This window comes from Grus americana, chromosome Z, assembly GCF_028858705.1.
Source record: "Grus americana isolate bGruAme1 chromosome Z, bGruAme1.mat, whole genome shotgun sequence".
Lineage (NCBI taxonomy): Eukaryota > Metazoa > Chordata > Aves > Gruiformes > Gruidae > Grus > Grus americana.
In genome coordinates, this window is record NC_072891.1 from 77,377,830 (window position 1) to 77,398,072 (window position 20,243).

Genomic DNA, 20,243 nt, shown 5'->3' on the forward strand with positions numbered 1-20,243 from the left:
ATTTCTGAATAAGGACACTAAGGAGAACAATAAACAACTGCATCGCCTCCTTTCTGAAACAGAAGTTTAGACTTCATGCTGAGTTTACTGAGTAAGGCTCTTTGGCAAGTATTTTTGAGTCAGATGGGGAGTTAATGGATGCCATACACCACAGCACTGTGCAGAGGCAGCTGGACTCATCCTAACTGCTCTGTGCTGAACTTGGAGCAAGTTACCAGCTTGCTTCCATTACCTTTGATATCTGTTGTACATCCATTTCAATAAACATCTGATTTGCCACAATGAGGACTTGTTTTGGATACCTAGCAGACCCAAAAGCCAGATGTTCATCTTTGTACAGATGTAGGTACTTCACTGTACGATGTAGACATGCCCTAAAGGATCATAATTATTCTTTCAGTGCTTTTTAGCCAAAGAAAACACTTCCAACATTTTGTAGACGGAATACACAATGATAACCTTTGAAAGACAATACAACTTGAATTGCTGAATGCCATTTACACAGTAACTTTTCAGAAAGCGATGCAGTAAAAAAATCCCAAATCTTGGACCAACCAAAAGCACTGCTGACACTTCTCAATTAGCCAAAATAGGTTTTTTGTTTTGTGTTCTTAAAGGGAGCAGAATTGGTCTAAAAAGGAGGAGTTGTTTACTCACAGGTCAACTTGACAATTGTAATGGTTTAAAACTTAGGAGATAATTTCTGCTACAACACAGTAAAAGGTTGTCACCAGCTTCACAACCTTTGCACTTTAGTATGTACCCAATATCTGGAATTCTGATTGCACATGGAAACATACAATGCTTCAGCAATATGACCACAAGCAAACCAATTGCTTATTGTTCATGGTTTAAGTGGGGTTTTATTAAGTTAAAAAATTTGCCTAAAAAGGAGAACATGCTTGAAATGGAGTGCAATATTAACAGCACATCAGCAGTGAAAGCTCTCTGATCAGTTTCTTAAAAATGATGTGAACTGTCTAAACCCATAGAAATACAGAAAGATAAATCTTGGCTGTGCTATATTGTGAGCACTTGCTGCCCTACCTTAGTGCATGGTGAAAGGCCTTCTGCACACACAGCTCAAAATGCAGTCACAAAGAAATCACCTGCCTGAAGTGGAGCTTTCTAGAGGCCTTCGACAATTCATTTGCCCTACAGGTTACGTGTGATTTGTTGTCCAGCCCCCAAAGACATCCTAAGGATCTGCTCCAAAGTTTCAGTGCAAAGTTTTGCATTGATTTGCAAAGGGAACTCAAAACCAAGTTAGGTTGGACAAAGAGAAAGACAATGAAATTCAATGACAGTGCTGTCTTGATTTGCTTCTGCTAGCGTTACTTCAGCTAGCTGAAGGGAGGGGGTCTCATCCCCTTTGATTTTAGGCTAGAGCATTAGGGAAATTTCAGCTTGCTAAACCTTCACAGTTTCACACCTTCCAGGATCAACAAAGAGACTGCAAACATGATTTCCCTGAAACTGCAAATAACTCTTCTCCTCCCCGCGCCCCTTCATTTTTCTGAGAAAATAAGGCTGTTACTATCTTTTCTTTCTATTGGTAACATTTATAGCAAGAGCAAAACCTTCTGTTGGAAGGAAGATTCAACTGAAAAAGCACCTCCTTACAAAGCACAGGTACAGCACACGAAGCTTATTCCAGCAAACGTTATTCAATATGTGGACTCTTGGCAACATACAAAAGAAGAAGTCAAGAGCAAGCGGCTCTTCAGAGGTTCTCAAAACTGGCTATCTCCTGTGGGTGAACAAGGACGTGTGTTAAAATCTAGTCATTCTTTTACAAGGAAGTTTGAACTTTCGATAGGTGAGTTTAACCACTAACTGCCTCTACTACTGATGAGCATGTGATGAGTGACAAAGCATGAACCCTTCACGTTTAGAGGAATAGTGAATCACACTTCCTCTATTTACCCTCAGCCTTATAACTGGTTGTCCTGGAAAGTCTGATTTAGACGTGTGATCTGGCACATATCTGGCACTTTTTATGATGATAGAGTCAGAAATAGCGTGAACACTTATGGGGATAGTATGGGTCTGTTCCTGCTCACCACTGAAACTAGCCGCAAAATTCCTATTAACTTGGGAGCAGGACAGGGTCCTACTGCGGGAGAAGAGTATAGGGACTGGTGGTCTACAGCCACCAAAGGAGGTAATTTTATGTACCTAGACTATTTTTGTTCTCTTACATGTCTAAGCAAGGATGGTGGTTTGCCCTACAATGTCACAGACCAACATGAAGTACAAAGTGGAGCTGTAGGTACTTGGACCACCAAAATACCGGTCTTGCTTCCTTATATCTGCTTTTCAGGACTGCTTTCATAGGCTGTGAGTACTCAAGCAAGGAAGGATGGTGCAGCGCTCTCTGGAGAGACAGAGGCCAAATGCAGAGGGGAATTCTCCTGAGCGCCCTGAGATCTGTGGCAGACTTGGAACAAGAAACTCTTACCAGTTCTCTCCAGTTCAGCAGCATTGTCCATCCCCTCCTTATTAGCAGTGGAATAATCTTTAAAAGACACCTTGTCTCCTTAATTATGAATTATTATACTTGTTTTAAAAGCCCGGAAAAAAAAAATCATCATTAAGGTAAAGAGTTGTCTATATTGGAAACTTTATTGATTCTGGAACAACTCCTCTGTGGGACATTCAGTCCTGTGAATTGCTGAGAAATTCACAGAGGAGGAGGTCTGCACTGTTCATGGTCACATCAATCTCATCAAAACCTCTGCTCAGCATCGTATGCAATGTCACACATGATAAGGACAAAAATACATATAAACCACTTAGATTCTATTATTTTTCCTCTGGACATCAGGAAGCTGATAATGAGAAGCATGAAAAGTATGAGCAGGCCTCTATTTCACAGATGAGTTTCAGATATCCTATAAGAATTTCAGTCTAAATTTTGTATTTTTTGAAACTTCAGCAATAGCAAGTGTAAATTTAGCACAAGGGACTGGTATTTCTTAGTGTCTTACTGATACAGGGACACAGTTCTTAAAGATGTTATATTTAAGCTGCTCTTTATTTAATTTTTTAAAAACTAGAGGGTTTTTTTTCCTGGCTGGTTAGAAGTTACTTCCTTAACCAGAAAATTTACTAAAAGTTCACCATGATGCTAATGACTTTATGTACATTCCTAATTCCGCAGTTATCCCTACCACAAGGAGTGGTCTTAAAAATGCAGCTTAAAATGCTGGGAAATGAATCAGCCTTCTGCTGGAGCTGCTTCTCTGAAGTGCAGCAAGTGCTACTTATATTTATTTAATATGCTTATATTTATTAAGAACAAATACATGGTTAACAACCAAGACTTATTTTTTATGTCAATGTAGGTAGGAATTCAAAATAGATAAGAGATTAACTCCCAAACACTGTACTATCTGCACAGGGCTGCCAGAACTTGACAACAGATCCAAGATAGTGATTTTGTACCAAAGCCAGTGTATGAGACAATCCAGTCTCCTGTGCTGCAGTTATCATAAATTTAGTGACACCTTGGATGCCAAATGCTTGCTTTATGCTCCAAACGGGAAACAGTTGGATGACTAGGGATCCTTTAAAAACCCATGGATGTCAGCGGGAGTTTTTTCCAAGTACCTGACCCATGGTGCAGTGCGGACCTGTTCCACGAGAGGCTAACAAGTGTGTGTGTATATGTGTGTGTGTGTACTCCATCTCCTTTCCCTCTGGGAAGCCTGCTGGGAAAGACCAGTCAGTCTGATGCTGGCAATGCAGTGTGCAGCGCTCAGCTCATTAATAGCTCGACACTTGCGTTCAGCTCTGCTATCTGCTCCCGCGTAATCTCAGCTCCTGCTGCTGCCATAAAGAGACTGCAGCTGCGTGACTCTGTGCAGCAAGCATTATGGGCTCCTAAACTCTTTCTTCTCTAGCAATAAACTACAAAGCAATCTGGCTTCTAATTTCTGTCTGCAGTTTTCAACCTCTTAACAGGGGCTCCTTAGCCATTACCTGCCCAGGTTACTGCAGTGCTGCTTCTAACTCTGAATGGCAAAAGAACATGGCTGAAGCACAGAAGCTGACAATGACGGAATGAAGCTGCGACGGGGGAGGTTGAGGTTGGATATCAGGAAAATGTTCTTCACCGAGAGGGTGGTCGGGCACTGGAACAGGCTCCCCAGGGAAGTGGTCACAGCACCGAGCTTGACTGAGTTCGGAAGCGTCTGGACAACGCTCTCAGTCATATACTCTGATTCAGCTGGTCCTGTGTGGAGCCAGGAGTTGGACTCGATGATCCTTACGGGTCCCTTCCAGCTGAGGACATTCTACGATTCTATGATTGTATGACATGTCCCCAAAAGACCGGAAAGCACCTTTTATTTAGACCTCTGCTGGTAAGCTGAGGGCTTTCTTTCAAGGCATGTATTTTTTAAAATCTGAGCACACCTCTGCTGTCCCAAATCTTCAGTCGATTGTCAGTGGCTGCTATTGTTAGGCATTGCAGAGGGGCTGAGCCCCACCCGGCTAACTATTGTCTGTGAACCCTGCTAATTCTTGTCTGTGGATCTTGACAAATGATGCTGGCAGCTCAAATTAAAATAATCAGAGCACTGCCTAAATCAACAACCCGAGCTCTACGCCATCTGGAAAGGGCAGCAACCCATGGATGAGAGTAGGTCTGTCTCCTTCCAAAAAGAGCTCCCCAAACTGCATTGGTTGTTGGCCTTTTTCTCGTGTGCAGAGAGCATTTGTTTTTACTGGCAAAGAGGAAGAAAGCTTTACACGCCTCCAGCGCCTAACCTCACTGCAAGTCAGCTAAGTAACAAAAAGCATCTGTGTGTCAAGAGCTACACAGGTCTGGTGTGCAATTGCCAAAAGGCCATGCCCATTTCACTGCCACTGGACTTGTCGGGTGATGTTAACCCTTGCATGCACATGGCTTTCTCAGATCAGAATTTGCAACAGAAAAGGCTTTTCTACACTAAGGAAATTAGGAACAAAGGCAGGTGTAGCATCCCTGTGCTCCCAAGTCCTGCTCCTGAAAGGCATCCTCAGTCTGAACAGTGCCTCAGCACGTGCTCATGGGCCATTCGAGAGAGGGCAAGGTTTAAGATCACATTTCAACATCATCCTAATTAATAAGGAAGCGTGGGGCTGAATTCACGGCTCTGTTGGGTTAGCTGGTGAAACAGGCAAACAAATCCCTTGCCTGAGGTTCATTTCCCCCTTTGATAAACAAATACACTGAAATCTTTGCAAAGTTCCTTGGGATGTACTCACAAAGAGCCTCAGAGGCTAAATATTACTGCTGAGTCCTCATAATTGACTACACATGTACCATCCAGTGCTTTCCCAAACACACGCTGCAGACCAAACATCTTGCTGGTCACTGTACTTTGCAAGGATTCAGCTAATGAAAAAGTATGCTTCATTCTGTACGAGGACAAAACAGTATTTGCGAAGCAGGTGAGTAGTTAGGTACAAGGAGTGATTGCTGCAAGAGCAAGAGTGCTTGAGGAGAGATTGAGCATCACTGTGCACCCCCTTCCAGCCCCATCCTACCCTCATCCCAGTCACACAACTATCCATCACTTTTAGCAGAGCATGTAAATCCCAAAGTCTCACCTCTGACTTCACATGAACAAACTACCCCACTGGTACCATGGTGTGCGGCATCTGTCCTTACACTCCAGGCTAGAGCTGTTCAATAGTTTCCAAAAATGTAAATCTTCCACAACTATTTTACTTTACCAGAGAATTAACAACAACAACAAAATCACAAAAACTTTTCACCCATTTCAAACTTCTTCTGCAAACTGTAATTTGAAAGGCACGAAACGAAATCCAGTATCTCAGCTCCTTCTCGGTGCTCAAGAGATGTTGTGATGTGTTAAGGCTAGGAATGTGCTGTTGAAACAATTCTAAATTTAAACAGTTGAGTTTGGGTAAGCTTGGAGACTGTCTAGAAATTTCTCAAGAGCAAGCTGGTTTCTGGTTTCTATTTGTTCCTAGTTTTCACTGATACCTTGACAGCAATGTTTTTTCATCATATTTCCGCTTCTTTTGCGGTCATGTAAACATTCCTAAAGCAACAATACAGATAAAACCCGAGACATTAATTTTAGTTTTCAGTTATAGACATTTTTCTTCGGCTTTTGGCTTAGAATGGGCAAAGGCCATAATATTTCTTACACTATGCGTGAATGCCCCAGAAGTCAAGACAAGATACAACTGTGCTCGCACGGGTTTCTCTGTGCGAGGTCTGCCATGAAGCTGACTCATGATATTGCTGTAGTCCAGGGTAGGACTTGTGTTGCAGGGAAACCTCTCTTCATCCTTTACAGCAAATGCAAACATAACACTTCCTCTCCCATGGCTGATTTCCACTGAGGTTCACAGGAACCTCACGGGTTCATATCATGCTCAAAATATAGATCTCATTTAGACTTAGTTTGTGATAATCTTTAGGTTACATATACTAAACCCATTCCTGGAAATATTTCCAGCAGGATACAGACTCTTCCCAACCCCACCAGGTCTTCCTCACCACAGAGTACTCTGGAAATCTGTTAAGGTGTCACTAGCCCTCAAGTTTTTTCAGCTCAGAATATAAAAGGACAGCTACACCCACATGGGAATTTTCCATTACAGGTATTTGGGTGTTAGGACTGCTGAGGAATGAAATGGCTGAGCAATGGTTGTGATTAATCAGAGGTGTAAATACAATTACAAATAGGACGAGGAGAAAAATGGGAATGGAAAAATTGGATTAACTATGTAGCAGCAATATTCAAATGAGCTTCACAATGAATTGCGAGGGGGGCTTTCTTCAGTGCCGAAACTTGTGAAAGCAGTTAAAGACATGGTTACTCCAGGAACGTGTTTGACTACACAGGATGGTGTGAGACCATCTAGCCCACGCTCCATTCTAACACAGTGCCTACAGTAGAAGACCTCAGGAGCATGGCAAACATATGTAAAACTTCTCTGCCAGCCTCTAGTAATTTGCAACTCAAAAATTACTTCTATCTAATGAGGAAGTCCTTCATGGATTCCACTTCCCTGAGCATGCCTGGGTTCTCCTCAAGCCCAGGTGCACTTTGAACATCTACCACATCCTGGAGAGAGGGGCTCTACAGCTTAACAATTCATTTTAGGAGGAACATCTCTTTGGGTTTGGTTTGTCCACAACTGCTGCCTTCCTTAGACACCTGCTAATTCTTGTGCCAAAAGGTGTGAGTAGTATTTCCTTATCTTCTTTCTCGGTAACACTCATGACCTTATAGACTTCTGCAGATTCTTCTCACTCACCTATTTTCCAAGCAGAAAAGTCCCAGTCTGCTTACTCTTTCCATATCTTGCTGCCCTTTTTTTCTGCAGACTTTACATCTGAAAACAACTGAATTCAGACAGGTTTGATCATGTGCTTAACTTTAAGAACAAAAACATTACTTTCTAAATGAAGGCATAGGAAACTAGTGTATTAAGTCATCACAGCAATAGTAAATTGTTGGTTAAATGAATTTGCCACATCTTTCTATGTGATCCCCAACACCAGATATTCTAATTTTCACAAACAGTGTTCTGTGGAAGGACTTAGAAAAATCGTGGAGAGATGTTACAGTAAAATGATCTTGGGCACAAGATCTACTAGTCATGAATTTTAATTTTGTGGGGTAATAGACATAGGCGAATGGGGGAAAAAAGCGATATTGGCTTTTCTGTCAGTAATTTTTCTGAAATTTATGGACACCACATGATGCTCAGTGCAGTTGCTGAGTGCCCAACCCAGAAATGTGGAATGCTTAGGTTACCAGCAATTGTGATACTGAAACTATACTGGTACTATCTTTCTCTTATATCTGGATGCACAGACCTGCATTGGCCTGTCTTAACACTGGCTGTATATAGGTGTGAAGAACTCCTTTAAATGGAGGACCCCATTTACCAAATAATCCAACTTGCTCTGCAGGACTGCTTTTTGTCATTGTATTTATTCTTCACCACTCTTTATGTCACCTGCACACTATCAATTTTGATTTTGCATTTACATCAAAGTACCAACAGAGAACATCTTCAAGCCTTGAAAAGCTGCTTCCTGTAAGCTCTCCCCTGCCTTTGCTGCCAAGGAACATGGCCCTGCTCAGCAGTCTCCCTCACCAACAGCAACTTTTTGAGACCTGTCAGTTAACCAGTCCTTAATCCATCTAAGGCATACACCATGATACAGAAGGGGGCTATTTTTAAACAACAGTGTCCTGCCATACCAAGTCGAACACCTGATGACATATAAATAATGTTAGATCCAGCACAACAAACTCATAATCTCATAGAAAAAGTGGTCACCATCATTACTGATGTTTTTACTTGCTGAGAAATCAGTACGTTTTAGTAGCTTCCCACTTGGATCTGTAGGCTGGACATCTCCTTAACCTGAACACCTCCTCCAGTTCCTGCGCTGGTTGTTGCTCTAGTGGACGGTTTCTCCTCAGTCCTGTCCCTCAATGATTGCCTTTAATTCACCTGACATATGGGTGACACACATTAACTGCATCACATGTTCATTTGTACCCAACGCCCCCACTTCCCAACTTTATGACTGCTAGCTAAGCGACGGAAAATATTTACATTTCATAAATGCTTGTCTATGTTTAGATCACTATATAATGGTGATCTCTGCAGTTATAGAGAATGGGGCTATATAATAAATTGCGAAGGCACACAGTTTATTTATGCAAAATGTGATAAATCAACTCGGTTCACCTGTCCCCTGGCCACCGAGCCTGCTTCCTCTGGGACTATTCACATTCCAAACTTCTGAGCAACTTGCAGCAGGCGTATTTTTTAAAGCCACAAAAATGTTTCCTTTTTCACCCAAAATTTTACCCACTGCTCCCCTCCCCCTTCAGGAAAAGAGCAGACGCACACACTGAAGTGTGCTGTAGGAACAAGCTTAGAGAGAAGATGGCTTCTGACCTCCTCTTTTAACCTCTTGCTTGCCTCCTGCAAGGCATCTTCCTGCAGTGTTCAGAGTGGGTACCGCTCGGCTCCATCGGCGGTGGGGCAGCACATCAGTGCTGTCGTGATTTAGAGTCAGGCTCAAACAGATGTTACGAGCAGTGTGGCATAACAGAGAATTTACCAGTATCTGTCTGCTGCACACATGGTACCCAAGTGGGGAGATGTGATGTGACCTCTGCTCAAGGATCAGAAAACCAATCACTCCTGGTCATCGTAGGACCTCCCCAGGACACTGAGTTTATGTTTTCCTCCCAAGCAGAGAGAACTGGGGTCACTTTGTAGTAGCTGTCCCACACCTCCCCACTTCTCAAACTGGACTGCCACAGTGTTCTGAGTCTTGCTATAGTCCATTTGTGAATTTTAGGAACTTCAGAAACAGATCTAAAAATCACAGCTTAAGCATGTATAGTGGATTAAAACCATATACATTTAAAGCTTCTTCTTTTTTTTTTTTTTTCTTTTTCTCTTTTAGAATCACACATTCTATTTTTTAAAGGCTTATTTAACTGTTTCTTGTCCTGGTAAACCATAGCATCCAAGTTCTCCTCAGTGCACCCCTAACAGCTCTCTGAGACAAGGGCAAAGTCTATTATTCACAGTTTACCAATGGAAAATAAATGCACAGAGAGGCTAAGTACTTGCTGCTGGCAAAACAAGTGGCTAACTCATGTTCACCAAGGCTTAGATTAATGTCCTAACAGTTAGACCCCTTTTTTCCTCTTCCCATGACACTTGCCTCTGTGCCAGACATGCGTATATTAAAACTGTGATTAGTCAGAGTAACAAAGCAATCAGAGTAAATCAAACTCTTCAAAAGGCATCAGCCTTCTGGTGCAAATATTCATATTTCCATGAATGTATTTTGTTTCCCTTAAATACTCAGTGATGCATGCTTAAAATTTACTTGGCCTCTCTTCTGGGCAAGCTCCTTTGCTGTGGTGATTACGGACGCAAGCACAAACGTACAAGCAAGAGTGTGTAGAAGCCCCAGTGGTAAATGGATTTCTTTCTACATGCCTAGCATTCAACCAGCTTGATTGAAGAGTGCTGGTGTAAGTTTCTGCTCATCTGAGTGAGATACTGCGGCTTGTTAAAATAGAGGGAACACCAAGCTGAACCAAAATGCCACCTTTTTCTTCTTCTAAGAAACGCCATGCAGCTTTGAAGGATTGACCTTATTTTAGCCAACTGGTGGCAGAAGAGAAATGCCTAACTCATGTCGTGTCACTCATCCTGATGGAACACAGCTTATACTCGAAATAATCTTCTCTGCATTCTGACAAACATTTGCAGCAGCCCAAAGCAGAGGAGAAAAGTTACCTAACAAGCTTATATGGAAAACCTGTTGCTCAGCAAAGTGGGTAAGCAAACAAGCCAGTTAATGGACCCACATTCAAGCTTAAAATGAGGCTGAATTTTTTGATGCTGAAGTAAAATTCTTTCAGTCTACTTCACTGCATACATTACTATACTACCTTTTATTTGTTGCCAGAAAGAGAAACCAAAAAGGAAATACATAGAGAAAATTAAGATCCAGATTCTCAAGGCCTTCTCTCATTCCAGCATAAAAAAGCTGCAATACATCAGGTAATAATTTTACATCCATAATGGCCTTACTGGTGTGAAATGCAAAGCACCAAGAAGCAGAGCATCTGATTTACTTTGGTGAAAGGTTCAAGCACATCATGTGGAGTGGAAATGGGTGCTGCTTCGTTTTCTGTTATATAGCGGTCAAAAGACGCAATAATTTAAACCATTTTTTTTTAATGTGGAGAGGAAGTTTTTCAGAGCTACGCACAGCAGCAATGCGCGGAGCAGCTCTGCAGTACGGTTCAGCTGTACAGCAGTCCCAAACTAGAGGCAGTGGTGAGGACTGCCTCCAGAGGAACATTCCCGGTGTTTCCATTTGGAGATTTGGCAATGCCTATGCTGACAGAAAACTGTGAACCAGCTTAAAAATATGCATCTACTTTCTGCTGCCTGAAAATTAAACGGTTATAGCATCCCCCCCATCAAATGATACCATTTGCTCCTTTCCAGGAAATATTTTAGAGAGGAAAAAAACCCCAATCTATTTGTTTTACATCTGGTAATTTTAAATCTCCATGGACCTATTAGCGGAATAGTGGACTTAAAGAAAACAGCTTAGAACAGCAGTGGCGGCAGCAGCAGCAGCAGCAGCAGCCATTCCTCTTACTACAAAGGAAATCTGTAATCTCTGCTGGCTACAGTAAAACGTAGCATCTGTTGATCACTGGGGGAACTGGGGAAGGGAATGTAAAACCCATGCGGGCTCTGCTGTCTTCTGTCATTTCCCTTCAGACCTCCAGGTGTGCGGTCCCCGGCACGGACCGTGCCATCCGACTGGGACTGGCACAGCTGCATCGACATCTCAGCCGTGGGGAAGAAGAGGAGCTGGGTGTCACTCGAACAAGGGCAGGCTGTGTGGGGCTGGCAGACTGGCAGTGCCCACGGAAACACAGGCCTTTTGACACGGCGCTTGTGCCATGCTAGAAGATGAGCTGGCAATTTCTGCGTGCCAGGATGATGGTGGTTTTTAAACACCCAGGCCATATCCTCACCAGGTGTCACTCCTCATGTTCCTCTGAAATCTGCACTGGCTGAGCCCATAGCTCACTCCAAATTATGGTACTAAATGTGAAAACAAAAGTTTTAACTAAAATGGGGCAAAATCCTGCCTAGACTTTACCCCTGGCAGGATGCAACTCTGCAGGGAATTTGTCTGAAAGCGTGTGCTCAGCTGTGGAGCTGAGGTGGCAGTTTAACTAGTAGATCAAATAATTACACAATTTTGATAATGCAGTGTTTGTATTCAATTGTCTTAAAAATTAGTACTATCACAATTATTTTCTGCATTAAAACCCACCCTACAGCAGATCATTTTGTTTAATTTCTTATTCAGCTAAGCCAACGCTCCCACCATGAGAAAATATCTTTTCACCAGAGTACTGATTTTCTCCCGCAATCTCCCCTCCTCCCCGCTTACTCCTTCTTTTCTTCTCCATCATCAATCTTTTAAGCGTGCCACTGTGCATTCACATTTTTCTTTCTGCACGTGTCAGCTCAACGCTCTTCCTCAGAGCCCTCTTTCTCCGCCAAATCCTGCAAAGCAGACTTTAACCACTCATTTCCCAAATGGGGAACTCCATGCACAACTTCGCGAAAGCCAGGCTCTCCAGGCGCTTCCCAGCCACTGTGCTGGACTCCCCCCCTTCCCTCCGCAACCCGCAGCTACGGACAAAAGACCAAGTAAAATGAAACTGACTTACTGCTATGGCTTGGAGCCTTTCCTTGTGCAACTCTGCTTCCGCCATCCTGGAGAGAAGGACACGGGAGGAGAGAAAGGGAGATGGGTGGGGGTAAGAAAAGAAACAAAAAGGCAAACAAAACCAAAACAGAGCACACACTGCAGTCACCCCAGGGAACTGGAGTAATTGCAAAGAAAGCCGAGCTCCTGTGTAGTAGTCAGCCACTTTTGGAGGCACTGCAGGCTGGCTCACGGTAGGATCATTTTAGTCACTGGACCAGTGCCTGCCTCGCTGCCTGTCTCCCAGCTGTATTACTAACTGCATTTCATTGCTGCTTCTGTGTGCTGTTGCTGTCACACAAGCCATGTATGCACTCTCCAAGCAGCTGAGCGCAGGGATAGCTCGCATGGCTATAATTTTTTGCGTTGACGTCTCAGCTCATTTGCTCCTCCTATGGGGCGCTGGGTCACGACAGGAGCTCGACATCAGTAGTGTGCACAGTAATCCAAACCTGCATGACTGCAGCAGAGGAGGCAGACAGCTGTGCCACGGCGTGTCCTTAGGGAGCACCGCGGTGGGGAGGGAAGGACGGTGGCACATGGCACGGTGAGCGGGAGCTGCGGCAGGCAGGCAGGCAGGCAGGCAGGCAGCGGCTGCAGCCCCGGCTTAAAGCAGGTTTGGCTAAGGGAAAGGACAGGGCTGGCAGGAGGAGGGAGGGCACGGACGGTGGGGGAACAGAACAGCAGAGCCGCTTGTGAATGCAATGGTAGCGCGGCATGCTGCAAAAGGCTGCTGCTGCAGGGCAGCCTTTGAGTGCGGCGGTGAGGAGCGTGTGGCGGGGGGAAGAGGGAAGGTGCACCCTGCACGTGCATTGCACATTAAAGCACTGTATTGACATCAGACACTCGAAAGTGACAGAGCTGTATGTAAAAACAGCCTGACTGAAGACCCCAGGTGTGTTATAAATAAGGAAGGAGGCAGGTGGGGAAGGGAGGGGAGGCCTGAGCCAGTATTGTGAAGGTACCCTTGATTTCAAGTATGGCTTTGGTTTTGCATGCAGCCTCCTCAGATTTGGGGTTTTTTAATATGATCTCCCATCTGTTTTGCTTTCTCCTAAACAGCAAAAGTGGCCCCCACTCTCTCCCAGCCCAGTCCCACCCCAGGGTGCTTCGAGGGTGACCACAGGGCTGCCCCGGCGGAGGGACACCCCCGAGCCAGGACAGCCACCGCACCGACCGGATGGCTGGGCAGGAGCTGAGCGCGGCATCCTGCTGTCCTGTCGCGAGGAGCATAAGTGCATTTTGCTGCGCATAATTTTGGTTTAATAACCCCATGCTGACAAGACAGGGAAACTCCATCATCTTGGACGAAAGCAGTCTGGAGGTCACCCTGCGACTGCCCTTTCATGTGCCATCCAGCCTGGCATTTTACCCCTCTGCTGGCACCCCTGTCTCCTCTCCCAGACATCCTCCACCTCCATCCCATTTCCAGCTCCGGGATGTGCTACTTGCTGCAGGCTGCCTTTCAAGGCAGTTCCTTTCTCAAATGCTTCCACCTCCTGGTCCCATTTCCCTTGCTGGTGCCCAGCCTCCTTGTCTCGTGACAGCATGTCAAAGCGACTTCTTGCTTAGCTTTGCCTCTGTGAAAGAGGTCCTTTGTTGTACAGAAAACTCACAGAACATTATATAATTCTGGTGGTCTCTGTGGCCAAAAGGCAAAGTTTTATTGCCATATCCCAAGTGAGGCAGTATCTTTAAGTGAGTGTTGGGGTGGGCTCACAGCTAGGGGAAATGCAACAATTCCAGCTTAAACAGGGATACTCTTTCAGTCTTCCAGCTTTAAGTAATTTGTCGGATGGCATCTGTCCTGTAGCTTATTTGGTCCCTTTCAGCTTGTTGTTTTTCTTCAAAACCTCTCTTTTTTTGTTTTCAACCACCACATAAAGGTCCACATATTGCTGCTTATATTACTACAGCTGGTTTTTAAATATCCTGTCACACAGGATCCAGATATCTATACTCCCACATATGCGCTGAGAACATACATGGGCAACTCCTGCTAAGACTTGCAAGCTATGCAATTAAATCCCTTCAGTACCCTTCTCATGTTTTGCTCTTAAGCCTTGCCCAGGGGAGGAATTCTACAGGCTATATCCAGCAAAGGCAAGGGTATGCCTCAGTGCTAACTGGCGCTGGGATGGGCAACCTGTTCGCTCCATGATCTGTAGTCGTGTTAGGTGCTGCCAAAGTGGTGTGTGAAATGCACCACGTCAGGCCATCCCCTCTTTCCTTCCACGTGGCGCCCACTCAGCAAAGCATTTAAACATGTATTTAAGTGCATTCAGGGTAGACATACATAAAAGTGCATGTGCACATCTCGCTTCTGATACCTCACGACAGTTCATGAAGCGCGGTAACTGCAGCTGAGCTGGGCATCGTATTTGCCCCATGTTTATCCTCTCTCCCATTTTACTGCAGTGCTTGTTGCAGGCGAGTGGTAAGCAGGGTGCATCCCAGTGAGCGCTGGGCTGTGCCTGGCCCCAGTGAGACATGCTGCAGGGCTGTGCACCCCTCTTCAGTTTAGTTTGCCAAGGAAAAGTGCATCAGCTCTGCTATAGCAGCCCACCCTGCTAGCTTTTTACAATTGTACAGGAATGACAGATGATGCACGAGCAGCAGAGCAGTTTCTTGCTGGTGACTTGCAATGCAGAGGAAAGGCTGGAAGTCATGCGATAGTAATAGCCCCTAGTTTCCATACAGTGTCTTTCTTTTGTATAGCTTGAAGCCTGTGATGCAATGAGGTGGGAATCCTTCACTCAGGTGGTTCACAGAGCACACTCAGGTGAAATGACCTCTATGAGGTCACTTACTAGGTCATGACAGAGTCTGCAGGGGACAGTCCCTATGGACTTTTGGTTAGTGAAGGCAGCTTTAAATGAAAAAAACCAAAACAACTACCCAATCCATTTTTACACATTTTTTGTTGATGTTCGTTAAGATTTTTGTTTCCAGAATGTTTTGCTATGTTGGTAAGGAATTTTAATAAAAAAATAGGAAATTGTGTTAAGCCTCAGAGATTTGTATTTGTTTTGTTTTACTTTTAGAGCAGGAAGGCAGGGTAGTATTTCTAAATTTTGAAGATGCTGAGAAAACAAGAAGGGTTTTAGGGTGTAGGGAGGATCAAGAAGATTCTAGAATAGTAGGCAAGCAAGAGGAAGGAAGTATTTTAATATAATTTGTTTGGTAGAAAGAAATGAAGAAGAAAGGAAAAACGTCCCTATTATTTTTCAAATGTCAGTTAAAAGGCTGTTCTTTTCACCGTAATTTTTAAAAGAGCAAAAACTGCTACATCTTAATTGAATTGCATCCCATTTCCATGCAAAACAGATTTTTATTTTCATTTCTTTGGAAAAGAGTGTAGGAAACAATCTGTAGCCCCTGCTTGATGCTGGAGAGGATCCTGAAAGCACTCGGAGCTATGTGTAGCCTTAACTTTCAATGAGATAGCCTACTTGTATGGTGGAAATCACGTTCTTGTCCTTGGATGGAGCTGAGCTGGATTAGGAAAGGTTCTACTTTAAATCACCTGTGTTTGTTTTTGACAAACCCTTTTTTTTTTTTTTTTTTTTGGCCATTGCCCTGCATACAACCAGAACCCTTTTGCATGATGCTGGGCATCTTGTCCGCGGAGAAAAACCCTTGATTTCCCATCCTCCTGTCTGTCTGTAGGACTGAATCAGTCAAACAAACTGGATTTTGGCCTGAAGACTGTGTAAGGAAGACACACGCATACACATGAAGGTCAGGATTAACGCCTCAGCCATTGCAAATGCATCGACATATTTTTGTGGTGACAAGTTAGTGGTTGGATCCTGGCAGCAGTTGTCAAGAAAACACAGAGCAAGGAAAGAAAACAGGCTTCACATTTGCATTTCAGATTGTTTAAGAGGAGATACTTCTGGCTCTTAAAATTACCACATGCCAGCATGTTGCATTGTGCTGCACTAACTCTGTTCTGGCATCCTCACTATTGTCGAGCATTCCTCCCTAGGGCATATTTGAACCATATTATTTTCATCTAAGTTGAAATTCTGAGGTTTGATTAATCTGTTTTTTATCTTCCTTACCAGACACTGGCCTTAGATGCTATATCAAAATAGGCCAGGAATGAAAAGTTCGTCAAAACTTTTAGATTCCTGAGCCCATCATCCATGCTCACTTTTTGGACTCCCTTAAACACAGTGTCTCGCACAATACAGCCTTCGAAATTTTTGGCAGTGGCACCATCTGACATTTCCAGGAAAGGCTACCCCATTTGCAGTTTCATTTGGGGCTCTCAGCCCCATCAGACAACACTCTTGCTGTCCTTCTCTCTCCCGTACCCAGGCTGCTTGCTGGGGGTGCTCAGTGGCTGCAGCACCAGGGGTTGTGCTCAGGCTACCTGGAACCTCACTGCTGTGAGCTGCATGGGGACCCCCTCCCAGCGAGCCATCACCCTGGGACAGTTGTCCTCATCCTGCCTGGACACGTTCATCCTGTAAGCCATGGCTGCGTGGTGGGGGCTGTGTGTCCAGGCCCCCTCTGGGTGGCTGGCTGGTGAGGGTGCTCGGTCTGTTGCCACTCACGACTTGCAGTGGTGAAAGTGAGAAGTGGCTGAACACCCAAATATGTGCCGTCACCCCTCTGCTGCTGGGTGGCAGATGCTAGCACCGGTACACCTTCTTCATCCCCCACAGCTCTTCACGCAGGATTTCATGGGCACAGCCCACAGGCGGCGTGGGCTGATGTAAAACCAGCCCGACCCACAGGACAAGCAAGGCTGGGAAACCTCCCCTCTACCTCCCACAGCATTTCACACCTGGAAAGTGCAGATGGGGAAACCATAAGCAATATGCCTAAAGTTGAACAGAAGCGGCTGTGGCAGAGCTCAACCTATACCTCTGAGTCCAGTTCTGTAAGTGCACAAGATCATTCTTTCTTCATTGAAAAAAATCTTCATAAGAGACTTTGTTTAACAGAAGTTGTTTCCTCCCACCTTTTTCTGTTTCAGTTTTGCCGCTTGCTATCAAGACATGGAGTCGAAGCACGCATAGGAGGAGATGGCATTGTTTGAGAAATAAAAAGCTAGAGCACAGAGCTTTGTTTTAAACCTTCCCAAGACAGCAGGCTTATGAATAGGTAAGCCATCATTTATTAATAAGTGCAGCCTATTAGGTTTTTCCATGTTTGCTTGGTTTTGTTCTGCAGCCATGGGGAGCTCACACTGAGAAGTCCTCTGACCAGAAGGGTCTCCACACGGTCACGCGAGCAGCAGGACACCTCATCTCCACGGACCACTAGATACTGTGAGTGGAAGAGGCCCTCAGAGCAGAGGTCTCCTGGCCAAATCATGTCTGTTGTCCACAAACAGTTGCTTGTAAGTGATTCTGCTGGTGGCAGAGACAAGAAGCAATGGCTCTCCTGAGACCTCTTGTCCTGCCAGCCCCCCTGCCATGCTTAAGCAGCCTCATGTTAGCCTGAGCTTTATTCAGCACCTTCAGTCCTTGGCTGTAATTAATGAAGCAAGCCACAGAGCACCCCCTGTCAAAGCCTGCAGGTCAGTAAACCAGGAGATCCTGTTTCCAGTGACTTTCCTTGAAGTAGGGAAGAACAAGAAGAAATGATGCAGGGCAGAAGTGCAGGGCAGAAGTATATCTGTGAAGAGGACAACTCTTCACTATAAAGGGCATTTTTCTTGAATTTCTATTCTATCAGCATAATGATGCCACCGAAATAGGTCACCACCCCTTAGCTGCACATCCCTCTGTAGTTCTTAATGAGCTGAGATTCATGTGTACACCAGGATTTGTGCTAGAAACAGTTTATGGCATTTGGTTTCATGGATCCTGACAACTTTAATGCTGATAGGGAAGAGATTCTTGCCCCTCTTGCCCCTTAAAGCTGGCTTGGCTATTTGAATCTGCCAAGAGAAAGAGGAAAAAATGTACTTTTTTAACTTTAAAACTTTAAAAGTTTAAAAACTAGAACTTGGTTCCTGTAGATTGTGATACCCCTCTCCTTGCTGTTCAAACAACCCAGACTGTAGCAGGAAAGCTGCTTTTAGCAGCATTTATTTCTGTTCTTATGTCTGCTGATCATCCTCCACATATAGTACATAGCTGAAATTATATCTTTTAAAAAACACAAAATATTTACTGCTGAGGTTTGTGTTAGTACACTGGATTTTGCTTTAGAAGTGAGATAGTAAAGGAGAGAAAGAAGTTACCTGCAGTCCAACTGGCAAAAGCCAAAGAAGAGGTGAAAATAAACTACTGCCCCACGAGGTAACTGAGGCCAGAATCTGAATATTTGGCATTTAGTGCTGCTCTGATCACTGTGTGACCTTTGCTTCCATTCCGCCATATATGACAAAAAGATAACTTTATACCTCCTTTTCAAACACCCTTTTGGCTCTAGACTCTCTAGTCCATTCTCAGTTTGGTCTCCTGTCTGTAACATAGAATCGTAGAATGGTTTGGGTTGGAAGAGACCTTTAAAAGTCATCTAGTCCAACCACCCTGCCATCTTCAACTAGATCAGGTTGCTCAGAGCCCCATCCAACCTGACCTTGAATGTTTCCAGGGATGGGGCATCTACCACCTCTCTGGGCAACCTGGTCCAGTGTCTCACCACCCTCACTGTAAAAACTTTCTTCCTTATATCTAGTCTGAATCTATCTTCTTTTAGTTTAAAACCACTACCCCTTGTTCTATCCAACAGCCTCCTCAGAGAAGGACTAGAGGATTGGCAGTGGACTTCCAATGCAAAAAAGTAGTAAGAAGTCCACTCCAGTCTACGAGGGCAGCTTTCCTTAATGACAAGCTTTCAGCTAAGGCTAAATAACCTGGAAATTTAGAACCGCGTGCCTTCCTCCTTTGCGGGGGGGCTGCACAGAGAGGTGTCTTCAGCTTGTCTGCATCAAGGCTGCAATTTAACGACGGATGTTTCAGATCAGTCCACCTCAACTCCAACACATTATAGCAGTGAAAGAGCTGGAATTTTGATTTGATCTCTTTGATGAAGAGGAGTTAATTCATCCATTCAAATAAGGGGTCTGACAGTACTTTGAAAGAGAATCAAGTCAGATCTGAGTCAGTTCTACTTATCACAGCCCCTTTTTCTGAAATTCTCCAGAGACCTGTCATGTAGCCTTTCAGCTTCCTAGCTAGTGGTGCTAGTCCTAAAAAAAGGACCCCCTAATGGCAGATTTTTGTGTGGCATCCCATGTTTGGTCCTCTGACCTGAAAAAACTGGAAACCTTTTGCACAGAAATCATCTCTTGGTCTTTTTGCCTCTGCTACAGGCAAGAAGTGGCAGAAAGGCACACAGGAGGAGCAGAGACAGAAAGTAACTGGCTATTTTTTGGATCCATGCCAAAAGTTTAATATGAATTTTGGACCACTCTACACTATGCCCAAATTGGTACATCCAGCCTTTGTCGTTAGCTAGGGAATTCATTAAGCTTTTCACAGCCTGAGCCAGCCACAAGGTGCCAAGAGTTTGCCTTGAACCAGCGTAACACACGGTATGTATTACGCAAAGCCACTGTGTTGCATATGTGCAAATGATTTCTTCCAAGGATCTTAAAGGCTGCTGGTCCCACTTCTAAGGGAAGTCAACTCAAAGGCATACAAGCACACAGTGATGTCCCTTTCATGGGAAAAGCATCCCCAGTGGTTCCTTGCTCAGGGCCACTGCAAGTGCTTTTTACAGACTAATGCTAAGGACAGCAGCAGTAGATGCTCAGAAAAATCATAATCAGGCTTCCTGAGGAAAATGTGCGTCTCACTGACTTCCTATTCATGTCACTCTGATGGTATTATTTTATACTTTAATGTTATAAAGTATAAATTGCAGAACTGTTTTACATTATATCACATACCACATACAAGCCTCACTCAAGATGAGATTACCACTAAACTGGTATCTCTGGCATGCAGCT

The 20,243-nt window shown here is 44.3% G+C and overlaps 1 protein-coding gene across 4 annotated transcripts in view; it reads right to left on the bottom strand.

Annotated features, from left to right (window-relative positions):
- The window catches only part of PALM2AKAP2 (PALM2 and AKAP2 fusion), a 269,198-nt gene extending 256,544 nt beyond the window's left edge, over positions 1 to 12,654 (bottom strand). For all 4 annotated transcript variants that reach the window (XM_054809517.1, XM_054809516.1, XM_054809515.1 and 1 more), the window contains exon 1: positions 12,285 to 12,654. In XM_054809517.1, coding sequence (XP_054665492.1) covers positions 12,285 to 12,329 — 45 coding nt within the window. In that variant the 5' untranslated portion in view covers positions 12,330 to 12,654. The remainder of the gene's footprint in view (positions 1 to 12,284) is intronic.
- Between the last annotated feature and the right edge of the window lie 7,589 nt (positions 12,655 to 20,243).